Raw genomic sequence first — 16,391 nt, forward strand, 5'->3', positions numbered from 1 at the left:
AAGGGAGGTCAGGTAAGGTTAGGTTAGGGGAGGTCATGTAGTTTTATCTTTTAGAGTTCAAGGGCAATAAAACAAAAAAGGCATAAAAAAACACTAGGTCCTGCCCCTGAACAGAGAGAAGGAAAAATGACAACGGGGCATAATTACCAGTGAGGGGGCGAGTCTCTCAAACTTGTCGCCCACCATCCAGTGATTGTACCTGGCGAACAGCATCATGAGGGCCAGGACCAGGTTGGCAAACTGCTTCACACGCTCTGAAAGACACAGAAACTGCTCAGCAAGGACCGTAGGCGGGCATCCTCAACACTTCCCCTCACATCAAGTCTTTCCAAAGGTCAAGAAAAGGTATCAATTGCATTCTAATGACGTGAGGTAATGCAGCTTTCCAGACAGAGCAACAGATCAAAAATAGACAAACTATGTAGAGGAAGGATTAGTTTGAGAAGGCTATAAGAAAATCCAGCTTTCCAGACAGACAACAGATCAAAAATAGACAAACTATGTAGAGGAAGCATTAGTTTGAGAAGGCTATAAGAAAATCCAGCTTTCCAGACAGACAACAGATCAAAAATAGACAAACTATGTAGAGGAAGCATTAGTTTGAGAAGGCTATAAGAAAATCCAGCTTTCCAGACAGACAACAGATCAAAAATAGACAAACTATGTAGAGGAAGCATTAGTTTGAGAAGGCTATAAGAAAATCCAGCTTTCCAGACAGACAACAGATCAAAAATAGACAAACTATGTAGACATCTTTTCCCAAATTTCAAAATGGCGCACCTTCACCCTGCCTCGGAGTCCCCGCCTGGGGGGGGGGGAACACTATAGTTTTAAGCCTGTAAAGAATAACCATTGTATAAAATGGAAATAAATTTTCTGATTCTGATTCTCTCCCTTCCCTATCCTTTCCCTTTCCATCCTTCCCTTCCTTCCTTTCCTTCCCTTTCCTTTCCTTCCCTTCCTTCCTTCCCTTTCCTTCCTTCCTTCCCTTCCTTGACCTTCCTTCCCTTCTCTTCCCTTCCTTTCTCAGCCTTCCTTCCTTTCCTCTCCTTCCTTCTTCCTCCTCACCTCAGCACTGCTCTTCAGAGGGTTGGTCAAGTTATACACAAGCTCGGAGGAGTGGAAGATGCACTGGTGAGGAGGCTGGAAGACCACGAGGGGCGGCGCCAGGCTCACCATTAGGCTGGGGAGGTACACGTGTTCCCCCTTGTTGCTTGCTGTCACCTCAAGCCGGTTGATCTTGCCTATGATGACCGAACTGTTATTGCTGGAAAGTGAGGTTAAGACAAGATTATAAGTGAAGTTTGAGGACTTGAACAGAGCTTGAGAATTGCTGGAAAGTGAGGTTAAGACAAGATTACAAGTGAAGTTTGAGGACTTGAACAGAGCTTGAGAACTTTGACGCAGCTGAACCAATCGCATCTGAGCGCACGGGTTGAGAGAGAGAGAGAGAGAGAGCTACAGAGACAGACAGAGACCAAATGAGAAGTAGACATAAAACAGCCATTATCAAGACACCTCTCCACCACAAATTGACCTCTCTCTTGGCCACTCTTTACTTTCGTCTATTATGGCAGCGGTGAGTAGCGGGCCTTTTTTTTCTATGCACTTTTTGTTGCCCTTGAGCCGTCTCCTTTGTTGTAAAAATAAATAAATAAATAAAAGCTACAGAAATCCAGAGAGCCAGACACACAGAGAAAATGAGACAGCAAAAGGAAGAAGAAGAAATGAAAAGGGAAAACTAAGACAAGGAGAGGAAGAGAGAAATGAAAAAGGAAAAGAATGAAAGGAAAACGGTGAAAAAATAAGACATAAGAACAGAAAGAGAACAAAAAATGAGAACGGAGGAAAATGAAACAGGGATAAGTAGAGAAAGAGAAGGAAAGCAATACTACCAAAGAGACAGACACAGAGAAAATGAGAAGTAGATAAAACAACCATTAGCACTAAAAGCTACAGAAATCCAGAGAGAGACAGACACAAACAGAGACAGACAAAGACATAGACAGACACAGAGACACAGACAGACACAGAAAATAAGAGAAGCAGAAAAAAAACATTACAATAAGCTACAGAAGTCCAGAGAGACAGAGAGAAAATGAGAGAAAAACAGAGACAGACAAAGACATAGAGAGACCCAGACAGACAGACTGAGAGAAAATGAGAAGCGAATAAAACATGAGAGAAAAACAGAGACAGACAAAGACATAGAGAGACCCAGACAGACAGACAGAGAGAAAATGAGAAGCAAATAAAACAACCAGAGAGACAGAGAGAGAAAATGAGAGACAGACATAGACAGACCCATCAATTAAAAGCCACAACCAGAGATAGAGACAGAGAGACATGCGAACAAAGAAAAAACAGGGTCGCCAACTCACCAATCAGCTCCAGGGACGAGGAGTTCAGGAGACCGTACTCAAGCCTCATAATGATGTCACCGTCCGGGTCCTGCTTGTCCTTCTGCAAACACCACCAACAGTGAGGTAAAAAGTCGCCGAGTCAAATCCTGCCATACCACACCACACCATACCCAGCCACACCACACCACACTACACCATACCCAGCCACACCACACACCACACCACACCATACCCAGCCACACCACATCCAGCCACACCACACCCAGCCACACCACACCACACCATACCCAGCTGCACCACACACCATACCCAGCCACACCACACACCACACCACACCATACCATACCCAGCTACACCACATACCACACCACACTACACCATACCCAGCCACACCACACCATACCATACCCATCCGCACCACACACCACACTATACCATACCCATCCGCATAACACCACACCATACCCAGCCACACCACATTACCCTCCCTCTCCTTCCCTTCCCTTTCTCAGACTAGCTTTCCCTTCCCTTCCCTTTTCCTTCCTTGCTCTGCCTTCCCTTCCCTTTTCCTTCCTTGGCCTTCGATTCCCTTCCTCTGCCTTTTCTTCCCTTCCCTACTGCAGCCTTGCCTTCCTCTCTCTTCCTTCCTCTCCCTCCCATCCCTTCCCTACCCTGGTCACTATAACTACTGTAGGCAGACACACTTCAGAAGTGGATCTTCATGTGCCTGGCAATGTCTCTCTTTGTCTTAAAGAGCTTTCCACAAACATCACACTTGAACTCTCTAAGGCCATAGTGCCTGAAGACGTGTTCATTGAGTGCCTGCTTCACACTGAACCTCTTCCTGCACTCTTCACACTCATGACTTTTTACACCAGTGTGTGTAAGGGTGTGTGTATCAAGGGTACTCTTCAGGCTGAATTTTTTCCCACATTCCTTACATTCATAGTTCTTCACACCAGTGTGTGTAAGGGTGTGTGTATCAAGGTTACCCTTCTGGATGAATTTTTTCCCACATTCCTTACATTCATAGTTCTTCACACCAGTGTGTGTAAGGGTGTGTGTATCAAGGTTACCCTTCTGGATGAATTTTTTCCCACATTCCTTACATTCATAGTTCTTCACACCAGTGTGTGTAAGGGTGTGTGTATCAAGGTGACTCTTCTGGATGAATAGTTTCCCACATTCCTTACATTCATAGTTCTTCACACCAGTGTGTGTAAGGGTGTGTGTATCAAGGTGACCCTTCAGGGTGAATAGTTTCCCACATTCCTTACATTCATAGTTCTTCACACCAGTGTGTGTAAGGGTGTGTCTATCAAGGGTACTCTTCTGGATGAATAGTTTCCCACATTCCTTACATTCATAGTTCTTCACACCAGTGTGTGTAAGGGTGTGATATCTGAGGCCATGCCTTGTGGTTAATTCTTTTCCACACTCCAGACACACAAACTTCCTCTCTCCTTTGTTGCTGGAGTTGCCAGCAGCAAGTTGCTTCATCTGGTGACCACTGACCCTCCTGCCCCCTGCAGCAGTCTGCTCCTGCTTGTCCTGGCCACTCATGCTGCTGTCCAGCCCTGCAGGTGAGGCGGCCCCAACCTTTGCGGAAGCTGAGTGTGTTGTTGTTGTCCTCGTTCTTTCCTTGTTCTCTTTTCCTCCACACACCGGCGGCCTAGGGTCCGTGGTCGTGGTCGAGGGTGGACGTGCCCGTGAGAGCTCTGTAAAAGTGAAGGAATTCTCCAATAGTAATATTGCCAGAAGAATGAATCGTTCGAAGAATAATCCGTCTAGTAAGCAGGCGGGTACAAAAACCAAGGATACTGTTGGATCTGGCAAAACAAGCCTTGCGGCTGGGGGCGGGGATGATCAGCTGACAGGGGCAGACGATAGCGACGCAGATAAACAAACAGACACATGCCCAGTCTGTAAGGTTAAGGTTGGTGAGGAAGACAAGGCTCTAGGCTGTGAACTATGTGAAATGTGGCACCACATAAAGTGTGAGGAGGTCACTGAGGCAGTGTATAATTTCCTGAGCAGCAATCAAGTAAGTAAGATTCACTGGTATTGTACCAAATGCGATATTGTTGCGGGGAAATTGTTCAAACAAGTAACCAACACATCCAAGAGACAGGATAAAGTAGAAAGACGTATGGATGCCCTGGAAACTAAAACCACTGAGGCCTTAGAGGAGATCAAGAGTGATGTCAAGAGTCTGAAGGAGGAAATTAGAGATGATATCAGGTCTCAAGTGAACAGTGAGTTCAAATCTAGGATTGATGAAGTCAAGCAGAAAGTTGGGGAGGAAGTCAAGAGTGTGATTAATGAAGCAGTGGAAAGCAAAACAGTTGATATAACAGTTGACACGAGGAACAAAGCAGGGCGGATCCAGAAAATCAATTTTGGGGAGCCCGCTGGTAAAATTTCATAAGTTAGCGACAGCCTCAAACAGTGAAGACCAATGGATAGTGATGGCGGTTCTTTGCTTAAAATCCGCAGCTCCCGAGCAATCAACGTATATGTGACAAATGAATTTTTCTTGTATCTATATATGAAGTGCAATCAATATTAAGCTGGCAAGCAATAACAAGAAACAATTCAAATTGCACATCCGACCCGTAAAAAGGCAGATCTGAACAGGTAGAAATCATCACCATACGATCACTCGAAGAAAACTAAATGTTTATTTCGCTATGTAAGCAGCAAGGGTGATCATAATACAGGTCATATATAAATTACAAACCTGACCTTTACAAAAAAGAGCTAATATGTGAAATTAGACGCAGCTGAAGATAAAAAGGAATTCTTATAGGGCTTCTTTTACATGGGATTGAGGTAACACATTTGCAAAGATTGGCTGATCTAAAGAAATATATTTACAAATTCCCAAGTATTCAACAAGCAAAGAGTAGTCGGGGGCTTTTTTCGCCGAATTTGCTTCTCACTCTCTTGATTGAAATGTGGATATCATGGTGGACACAGAGGAGGGCAAGCCTGTTCAGGCGCTTTTGGCCAACGGTACTCCTCAGATAGGTTTTCAGCCTTTTCAATGCTGAGAAAGACCTCTCGGTCTCCGCGTTGGAGACTGGAAGCGTCAACAGAGTTTTCAAGAGAATGGCGAGATTGGGGAACATGCTGATGCTGGCATGTGCCTGGGCTTCTTTGATAGTTTGGAAGACCGGAACAGATAATGCCCAGCGCTCCGCTTCCGCCTTCACGAGTGTCAGGGATTCAATGTCGAGCTCGTAGAGCTTTGCCACTTGAAGCACAACCGCATGCAACATCCGTTTCAGGGCCTTTGAGGAGTTGCTTGAGCTGAAGTGCGACAGGAACTGTGTCGTCACCGAACTTGGCTGAGGCCAAGACGTGGTCCACGAACGGAACGTACACCGCCCGGCGGTAGTACTCCTCAGCATTCTCGCACGGAACATTTGATCACTAGGTTTGTCGTCCACAGAGTCGTGGCACAGGGATGGTGTCATGCGATGACCCCACCTCGACCAAAAGCTCTTCCGCTTTCATGAACACGTCATGAAAATGATTCTCCGCATCTGCTCTGAACTTGGCAAAAATGGTCTCGATGCCACGGCATCGGCTGACACCAGGTCACCATCTTTTCTCTGAAGTTTGGCTCGGCTTGAGAGTATGTGCCAATATACACTCCACTACAACCAGTCCAACGAGAAAGCAGGAAACACGTATGGCGATGAGAAGGAGCCCAGCGGTGGCGTCAAGTTCCTCCTCGAGAAAAACAGCGATGACAGGCAGAAATTCAACGAAAACCATCATTCTGTCATGGTCTCAATCCACCTGGTGGGGCACAGGGGAACAAGCGTTTCGCGCTTGGCCGAGGTAACCTTGACAACCTCTGTGAAGCGGAGAGAGCGCACATTCAAAGAATGAACGAAGCTGTACACCTGGGTCAGGTTGTACACCTGGGTCAGTGTTGTACACCTGGGTCAGGTTGTACACCTGGGTCAGTGTTGTACACCTGGGTCAGTGTTGTACACCTGGGTCAGTGTTGTACACCTGGGTCAGGTTGTACACCTGGGTCAGTGTTGTACACCTGGGTCAGTGTTGTACACCTGGGTCAGTGTTGTACACCTGGGTCAGTGTTGTACACCTGGGTCAGGTTGTACACCTGGGTCAGTGTTGTACACCTGGGTCAGTGTTGTACACCTGGGTCAGTGTTGTACACCTGGGTCAGGTTGTACACCTGGGTCAGTGTTGTACACCTGGGTCAGTGTTGTACACCTGGGTCAGGTTGTACACCTGGGTCAGGTTGTACACCTGGGTCAGTGTTGTACACCTGGGTCAGTGTTGTACACCTGGGTCAGTGTTGTACACCTGGGTCAGTGTTGTACACCTGGGTCAGTGTTGTACACCTGGGTCAGGTTGTACACCTGGGTCAGTGTTGTACACCTGGGTCAGTGTTGTACACCTGGGTCAGGTTGTACACCTGGGTCAGTGTTGTACACCTGGGTCAGTGTTGTACACCTGGGTCAGTGTTGTACACCTGGGTCAGTGTTGTACACCTGGGTCAGGTTGTACACCTGGGTCAGTGTTTGAAGAGCGATCTTCACTTCCTTGACGTCACACGCCTTCGTCAGTACAAGATTCTGCCGGTGGCTAAAGCAGTGGATTGGCTTGGCCAGGGTGTACTTCTTCATGAGTACTGCGGCACACCCTTTGAATGTTCCCACCATGGCACTTGCTCCATCGAAACCAAGTCCCCTGCACTTGGCCATGTTCAATCCGAGGTCTTCAACGGTGCACAAAAGGAGCCAGGCTAAACCTTTACCGGTGAGGTCATGAGCACGCACAAAGGCAAGGAAGTCTTCCCTTATTTCCTCTTCCAAGTGCCGAATGATGATAGTGGCCTGCACTAAAATTCACTTTCTGCTTGCATGTGAGGAATGAGGTCACAAAGATTTTTCCTAGGCTTTTAAATCTTACTCTATAATATTCAATATATGACTCCGGAACCTAAATACTGAAAATAAATAAAGAAAATCCTGAGTTCTCCAGAAATGCAACAGAAAGGTACCAGTTTTCGTTTTGACTCTTTCAGAAAGTGGACATTTTAGCAGATGGGGGGGGGTTCCAACACCCCCAGCCCCTCCCCCCCCCCTAGGAACGGCGTACTACGGCCCTGTATGAGTATATGGATTGTTAGATGAGTGCGGGGCCATAAGAGCGCGGTGCCCATTGTGCCCTGGCCCTGCAGGAGTGAAAAATTACATCAGACACCGAAAAAATTTAAATCTTGCCTGAGCATCCCGTCCACCTCCGCATAGTAAAGCCCAAGGAACCACAGAGGAGGAATTTTTTAAAGTTTGGAGGACAGCGTCCAGAGCTATCTAGCGGCGGCCGGCTTCGCTCCCCAGCTCTCTAGCTTTTTAGGGGTATCTTAAATATATTTTATGTTTTCTCAATTCATGGGTATTTCAAATATTTTAGTTATCCTAATATTTTTTTGGGGGGGGCCCAGGTCATCTGGCTTCCCACCCCCATATCCGTGCCTGCATATGCCTACAGCCGACGACACATTCTGTATTATACAGTAGAGCCCCATTTAGCACGAGAATTAGGTGGATGAACGCGGTCGCGCTAACTGAATTCGCGCTAATTGAATAAAGTAACCAATATGAAAAAAGTTATTTGGTGCAGACGTGGGTCTGACTTTTGGGTTTGATAATTACTCAAAATACGCAGTCATCAGTTATCGAGACAAACTGGTAAGAGAGAGGGCTGTGTTAGACTGCAGGAAGATCTCTACAGGATGCAACATTGGTCGGGGAAGTGGTTGTTGGAGTTCCACCCTGAAAAGTGCAGTGCTATGAGGCTAGGAACATCAAATGAAGAAAAGATCACATGCAACATGAGGGAGGAGCTAAGGGACATCACAGTGGAAGAGGACCTGGGAGTTTGGACTGATTGCGAGCTGAAGTTTAAAGAACACCGTGCAAGGAAAATCAATAAGGCTAACGGATTGGTCGGACTGATCCGACGTACATTTGTGACACTGGATGAGTCAGAACTCAAGTTATTGTTTATTGCCTTAGTTCGACCACACCTAGAGTATGCAAACCAAGCCTGGTCCCCGAGCAAGAAGATGGACATTGAGGCAGTGGAGGCAGTTCAAAGAAGAGCCACCAAATTGGTACCAACGTTGAAGAACTTGTCATATCCAGAACCACTACAGAAATTAGGCCTCCCAACCCTGTCATACAGACGATCAAGAGGTGATATGATAGAATTGTTCAAGATCATGAATGGAGTGTACGACAGTGACATATGCAGCGGCCTCTTCATGGATCAAAATTATCAAGCTACACGGGGACATAGTAAGAAGATATATAAACAACGTGCCAGGTTAGATATAAGAAAATATTCATTCTGTAATAGAGTGGTGGATATCTGGAACGGCCTCCCTGAAGCAGTAGTGAGTGCACCATCAGTTAAAACCTTTGAAAATAGGTTGGATAAGGCATGGAGATCACAGAGACAAAAACTTGAGCACATGGTAGCCATTGATATTGGGCACGGGTCCAGACAACTCGACCACGGAGACCACCCGAACGGAGACACAGAGACCGGAGACACAGGCTTTTTTAGCCTATTCCGGAATTCTTCTGTGAGTTTCTGTGACCGTCGGGTTCTTGTTGTTGGTGATAGTCAGGTTCGTTATGTTGACAGGTATTTTTGCTCCAAGGATAAGAACAGGACGAGGGTGTGTTTCCCAGGGGCAGGGATGGGCCATATATCAGACAGGATTGAGGCGTGTATGGCAAGCGAGGGATCGAACCCCATTGTCTTTCTCATCTGTGGCGGAAACGGTTTCTCGTGTGCCAAGCGAGGACCTTCTCAGGTGTTTTAGAGAATTGTTAGGCAGGATACGTGACGCTGGTGGGTCGCCAGTAGTGTGTGGCGTCCTGCCATGGCGATGGATGGCTGTCCAGGGCGATAGCAGTGAACAGCAGACTTGCTGAGCACTGCGAGCGCAATGGGTGGCTGTTCGTCGACAATTGGGACCTCTTCTTTGGCAACGACGCCCTCTACGCCCGTGACAGGATACACTTGACGTTCAAGGGTGTTGAGGCTCTCTCAGACTCCCTTGAGCGAGCACTTGGTACCCTGAGGGATTTTTTAGTATAGGCGAGGGGGGAAGGAGTAATGGGAGGAGTAATGGAAGAGGACATCTAGCTCATAATATAACCAGGCAGCTTAGAAGTAATTATAGGGGAGTAACAGAGGGCGGGCTAAGAATCTTCTATACTAACAGCAGGAGCCTCAGAAACAAGATAGACTTACTAAGGGGTGAAGCTTGTTCAGAAAATTTTGACATAATAGCGATCACTGAGACATGGATAGACACTGCCAATAGAAATTTTAGATCAGAATTTGAAATAACAGGTTATCAGATGTTTCACAAAGACAGAAGGGGCAGAAAGGGAGGCGGAGTTGCGCTATATGTTAAAGACTCACTTAAATGTTTAGTTGACAATTCAGTCAAAACTACCATGGATTCAGAATCAGTTTGGGTGGACGTTTACAAAGGGAAAGAAAAACTAACTCTAGGAGTTATGTACAGGCCACCCAGCCTTAACAGGCAGGACACGAGTATATTTCTACAGGAGATTGGCAGGGCGAGTAGGAGTAGAAATGTCTGCGTAATGGGGGACTTTATTTATAGGAATATAGACGGGGAAGACCTAGTGGGTGACCTGGACGCCGAGGACTTTCTTGAAGTTATACAAGATAATTTCCTTGAGCAGGTAGTTACTGAGCCTACCAGAGGAGATAACATATTAGACTTAGTCCTAACCAATAATGGGAGCTTGCTACGTGAGTTGGAGGTGGGCGGAGAGTTAGGAAATAGTGACCACAGAACGGTTTGTTTTAGCTTAGACTGGGCGGTAACCATAGCTGGGCGTTATCGCGATACTTTATCGCTGATAACAAAATCGGATTATCGACCATCCGCTACTTATTTAAATATATATCGGTATCTTCGTTACTTTTGTAACCAAACTAGCTATAATCGCTACTTTTTTTCCGCCTCTCAGAAAAAAAAGGTTGTCTCCTCCCTACTGCGCATGCGTGGCCCGGTGTTGTATGAAAAAACTTCGGGGTATGAAATATCTTCGGTGATGAGAGTTCATACTTAGATCATGAAAATTAAAACACTAGGTTATTTTTTATGCTACTCAAAAATCAATATATCATAGAGAAAAATCATTTAACTTTGCCCCCAAAATGATTATTCACTGCCTCAAATTTGATATTCCAAATTCGTTTGTGACCATGCCATGGTATTGAAGGCACCCGGTGTTGTGTTATTTGGTGTCCCATCGTCAAAAGCTGGCGCTTTTGTTTACAAACACTGGTCGAGATCTCGTGAACTGCGCATGCTCAGACCATTAAGTTTAGACCTATACAGTCTCACAATGTTTTTTTAACCCATTAAGAGTTGTTGGAAAGCTGAATCAAACATACAGTACCACCATCCTCGCTGTTTCTAGAACGACGTACACTCTGTACATATAAATACAACTCGTACAGAGTGCCGTTCTAGTAACAGCGAGGACGGTGGTAGTGGTACTATATGTCTGATTCAGCCTTCCAGCAACTCTTTATTACGGTTTAAAAGCTTTGTGAGACTGTACAGGTCTACGCTTGCTGGTCTGAGCATGCACCGTTCATGAGAGACCAGTGTTTGTAAACAATTTTTGACGGTGGGGACGTAAATAACACAACACCGGTTCAGGCATTTCTAGTATTACCGTCCATATGTACGTGTCAACGTGTGGTTTTAAGGTTCTGTAAGTTTCCTAAAATACAGATAACGAAAATTTGAATTCATCAATGTTCTATCTGAAATATCAATATAGTATCGTTTTTGCCTATCGGACTTATCGCTAGCTAGTATCGGAATTGTGGATTTATATCGGGTATCGGTTATCGCCTATATTTGTGTCTCTAGTTAATGAATATCGGTTATCGCCGTTAAGGTTTTTCATTATCAGTTATCGGGAATAAGGTTTTCTGTTATCGTGCCCAGCTATGGCGGTAACCAGCGAACCAAACCCAGTGTTAGTGCCAGATTTCAGAAGAGCAAATTACAAGGGGCTTCGAAGACATCTTGAAAGGGTAAACTGGGATAATTTAGGAATTCATGAGGGCCAGAACTGCAGATTGGAGAGCCAGGAGAACCAGGTAGAAATGTCTTACAATAATTTAGTTAGAGTAATAGTAGAGGGGCAATGACAGCATATACCACAGTGAACACTTAGAAAAGAAAACAATGATCCTAAGTGGATGACTCGTGGACTAAAACACGAGATCCATTTATCGAATATCGGTTATCACCGTTAAGGTTTTTCATTATCAGTTATCGGTTATCGGGAATAAGGTTTTCTGTTATCGTGCCCAGCTATGGTAGTGATGTTAGTAAATTTGCAGATGATACCAAGATTGGTAGAGTAATTGAGTCGGATCAGGACGCTAGTATTCTCCAGGGTGAACTCAACAGATTGTATGACTGGGTGGATAAATGGCAGATGGAGTTCAATGTAGGGAAGTGCAGTATTCTGACTGTAGGTAGGAACAACCCCTCACATAACTATTGCTTAAATGACACTCTCAAAAGCAGGTCTGGGTGCGAGAGGGATTTAGGGGTCTTAGTGAGCTCTGATCTCCGTCCAAGGGCACAATGCATTCAAGCTAGAAATCGAGCAAATAGGGTACTGGGATTTATTTCAAGGAGCGTAAGCAACAAAAGCCCCGAAGTCTTCCTCAAACTATATTTAGCATTAGTTAGACCTCATCTTGACTATGCGGTTCAGTTCTGGTCACCTTACTATAGAATGGATATCAAAATGTTAGAATCGGTGCAGAGGAGGATGACTAAGATGATTCAGGGGTTGAGAAACTTGCCATACGAGGGAAGACTCAAACAGTTAAACTTGCATTCTCTAGAAAGGTGAAGGGTGCATGGAGACATGATCGAGGTTTATAAATGGATGAAGGGCTTTAATAAAGGAGACATTCATAAGGTTTTGTTGGTAAGAGAACCGGGTAGGACACGAAGTAATGGGTTTAAACTGGATAAATTCAGATTCAACAGGGACACAGGCAAAAATTGGTTTACAAACAGGGTGCTGGATGAGTGGAATAGGCTTAGCAGTCACGTGGTGAGTGCCAATACAATTGTCACATTCAAAAATAGACTAGATAAATTCATGGACAGCAATATTAGGTGGGGTTAGATACACGGGAGCTTAGGGTCAAAGGAGCTGCCTCTACAGAATGGACATCAACTTGCTAGAATCAGTTCAGAGGAGGATGACCAAGATGATTCAGGGGCTGAGGAACCTCCCATATCAAAATAGGCTGAAACATCTAAACTTACATTCACTAGAGAGCCGAAGAGTGCGGGGAGATCTGATAGAAGTATTCAAATGGGTCAAGGGTTACAACAAAGGCGATATAAGTAAAGTACTGAGAATTAGCCAGCAGGATAGAACTCGCAGTAATGGATTTAAATTAGAAAAGTATAGATTTAGGAGATATAGGCAAGCATTGGTTTAGTAATAGGGTGGTGGGGGAATGGAATAGACTCAGCAATCACATAGTTAGTGCAGGGACGATAGCTTGTTTTATGAGTAGACTGGATAGGGTAAAGATTTGTATTAGGTCCGTGCCAGTATCTCATAATCTACTTTAAGAAACCTCAGTATCTCTTCATATATCTTTTCTACAAACCTTCAACAGTCATGGAAACGCTTTGAAAATCCAATTCAAGGACTTTTTTTTTACTCTTGAAAATAGGGGATAATGTTTACGGAAGCGCGTCGCCTCCTGGTGCTGGCCGCGGCGACGCTCCAGCCGCCGCAGCCGTAAAATAGCTCGCAGAGGGTTTAGGGTCGGGGAGCATATTTAAACTAGGTAAATCTTAAGAATCACCACTCCTGTTGAAGGTTTGTAGAAAAGATATATGAAGAGATACTGAGGTTTCTTAAAGTAGATTATGAGATACTGGCACGGACCTAATACGAATCGGTAAATCTTAAGAATCACCACTCCACCCCCTCCACCACCCCAATCCCCCAAGACAAGCCTGGGGAACTGTGGGGAACCGGGGTATTGGGGGGGGGGAGCCCATATCACTGAAAAATGGCCTTCCAAAATTTCCTAGAAAATCCCTATATCAGGAAAAATTCTAGTCTCGAAAGTAAGGAAAATCCCTACCGTATACTGTATACTCACATGCGTGGGCTAATCGCTAACCAATCATACCATCGCTAACCACCCCAAAACAGCCCTGAGCCATGACTCAAGGTCATCCGGGACTCGGGCTGATCAAGCCCAGGATATACCCGGCCCTCAGCACGGCAGCCGTTGGGCTGCGTGTTCTAAAAAACAACAAAAAAAACACGCGTGGTGGACCTGGTCTCACATGCGTGGGCTAGTCGCTAACCAAGCATACCATCGCTAACCAAGCGTACCATCGCTAACCAAGCGTACCATCGCTAACCAAGCGTACCATCGCTAACCAAGCGTACCATCGCTAACCAAGCATACCAACGCTAACCAAGCGCACCGTTGCTAACCAAGCGTACCGTCGCTAACCAAACGTTTGTAGAAAAAAAATATATGAAGACCTAGTGATGCTTCATACGGCAGGTAATGAATGCGAGCTATTTTGAGTCGGCGGCGTTAGCTAGATTAATCCATTTATGGAGCTGTGGTTTTGGTGGTCGTTAGCTCGATTAATCCCTGTAGGGAACAGTGGTTTTGGTGGTGGACGGCCAAATCACTGAAAATGGGCTTTCAAAATGTCCCTACAAAATCCCCAAAATCGGGAAAAATCCTAGTCTCTAAAGAAAGGAAATTCCCTAACGTATACTCTTTTAATCTATTCCTATATAACGTAGCAGCCGCCGCAGCGGGTCTGTTGACGAGTGTAGGGCGTGCAATTGGATGGTCAGCGTAGTTGAACCCCCACCCCACCACCCCAATCGTAGTCGAGCAACTCTTGGGAAATGTCATGTTTCATAATTACATATGGTACAATACTGATGGTTAACCCGTCCACTTCTTGTAAGTTGATGCTAGATAATTTTTACCGAGTAGTTTAAGGTACAAAATAAAACAGATTTGTGACAGCTGTCATCCAGATCGAACTGACGCTCCTGCTGTTAATTGACGCGGGAGTGACTTACCGACTGCTACGTATGACCCTGGCCTCCATTTTACTCAAACTCCACTAAAAGTATCTCGCATTGAACAATATCCGTTTGCTTTCTGACACGTGCTTGTCACACCATATGTGACACATGACACGCCCGTGTCTTTGTTGGACCCGGTACTGGGATAGTAATCGGTCCTTTTGTCAACCTACATGCACACCAATAAAGAGGTTAAATACTCAGTTAACACTTACCGAAAGGTAAAGTAGACTGATATTTTGAGGGAGTGAGTGTCGGGCCTTCCATCCATTATGGCGGCTTGAAAACAACTGACTTCAGGAACCCACCGTTAGGTGCCGCCGCTGATACCCTCGCGTAGTAATATTTTACGAATGGATTAGAAAATACAAATAGCTGCGGCATTAGTTGCTTTAATATAGAGAAAAAAATAACGTAAAACTCTTAAAAGACCGTTTTTTTGTCCGAAATTGTTATAATCCATGCGCATTTTGGATATTACTGACTTAGGAACTAGTTTGTAGGGTGCACTGCAAGGCAGGTATGAGGCTCAGTCTGTGTATAGAGGCGGTTGTGAAACAATAACAATGGACTTAGAAAATCCAAGCCACCTAACTCTATAATTAAAGAGGATTGAACAACTGGCACCTCCCATAGGTAAAACGTATACGAAAATGCATTATAATGATAATTCTTTCACGTGCTAAATTACTACGAATATTGGTTTGTAGTGGTTATTCTTAAGTTTTGCCGAAAGGATATATGAAGAGATACTGATGTTTCATAAGGTAGGTAATGAGATACTGGCACGGACCTAAAACGAATCTTAACCATGGATTTAAATTAGAAAAGTATAGATTTAGGAGAGATATAGGCAAGCATTGGTTTAGTAATAGGGTGGTGGAGAATGGAATAGACTCAGCAATCACATAGTTAGTGCAGGGACAGTGGCTTGTTTTAAGAGTAGACTGGATAGCTACATGGACGAGGACGACAGGTGGCAGTGAGGTGTGGGTGCAGTAGGGTGACGGGGTACTGGATGCGTGCCTAGTACCGCCGGTATAACGAGGATCAAGCCTCTACCTGTAACCCCTGTAACTACACCTCACCCATCGTGAGTAGTGGGGGGGATTCTGGAGCTGCCCTGTGTAGGCCACCCGGCCTCTTGCAGTTTCCCTATGTTCTTATGTTCTTATGAGTGGAGGGCGGCCTGTCTTGTGCAGGACAGCTTACCTACTTCTGCTGCATGAGAAGGTTAAGACTTCCCGGCGGCGGTGGTGGAGGTGTTGTCCTGGCAGTGTTGGGGCTGAGGGTGTCGCTGGCCAGCAGGTCCCCAGCGCTGGCCCGTGGGTGTGGAGCCTTCGTCGTCTTCTTCTTCTGGGGTGTTTTAGGGGGCTGGTTGGGCAGGGCCAGAAGGGATGCGGCGTGTGCTCTCTTGCTCTTGCTGTACAGGTGACCCGTTGGAGAGTCAGGCCTTCGCTTCTTCTTCTTCTTCGTGGGTGTTTTATGTATTTCCCGAAACAAGTCTTTCATCTTCTCATTATCCGCTTTATAAAAGTTAAGTTTCCATGTACAGTCCTCTTGCTCCCTTGGTCTTGAACCTGCGGTGATGTTGAAACACAGAAAGGCATGCTTAATCCTAGCTAGTGGTGCAAGGTATTTTACTTCACTCATTTCGTTTGCTGTCTTGGTAAACACAAGGTCAAGTCTGGATGGATGGTCTGTGTCCCTTAAATGTGTCCATTCCTCTGTGTTCTGCGTCCAAAAGTTATCGTTCACTGCTTCCAAGAAGTTCGTCGCTTGTCCCGCACCCTGAGTA

At 45.4% G+C, this 16,391-nt stretch overlaps 3 protein-coding genes across 12 annotated transcripts in view; all 3 read right to left on the minus strand.

Moving 5' to 3' along the window:
- LOC126994962 (uncharacterized) overlaps window positions 1–16,391 on the minus strand; it is a 139,385-nt gene that overhangs the window by 94,295 nt on the left and 28,699 nt on the right. For 2 of the 5 annotated variants that reach the window (XM_050854237.1, XM_050854235.1), the window contains exon 2: window positions 2,382–2,463. The exons of 1 other annotated variant lie outside the window; for it this stretch is intronic. The gene's annotated coding sequence lies outside the window, so the exon portion shown is untranslated. Of the gene's footprint in view, window positions 1–2,381; window positions 2,464–3,472; window positions 3,635–16,391 lie in introns of those variants that run through there. 2 more of the 5 variants (XM_050854238.1, XM_050854234.1) reach the window with 2 other exon arrangements.
- LOC126994960 (uncharacterized) overlaps window positions 1–16,391 on the minus strand; it is a 46,370-nt gene that overhangs the window by 766 nt on the left and 29,213 nt on the right. The window lies entirely within an intron of this gene.
- Window positions 3,960–16,173, minus strand: LOC126994961 (uncharacterized). Its single transcript, XM_050854231.1, has 2 exons — window positions 15,810–16,173; window positions 3,960–4,081 (listed from the first exon to the last, which is right to left on the minus strand). The coding sequence occupies exons 1-2, from the start codon at window positions 16,103–16,105 to the stop codon at window positions 4,036–4,038; spliced, it is 342 nt and encodes a 113-aa protein (XP_050710188.1). The 5' UTR covers window positions 16,106–16,173; the 3' UTR covers window positions 3,960–4,035.

Source organism: Eriocheir sinensis, unplaced genomic scaffold, assembly GCF_024679095.1.
Source record: "Eriocheir sinensis breed Jianghai 21 unplaced genomic scaffold, ASM2467909v1 Scaffold939, whole genome shotgun sequence".
NCBI classification, from domain to species: Eukaryota; Metazoa; Arthropoda; class Malacostraca; order Decapoda; family Varunidae; genus Eriocheir; species Eriocheir sinensis.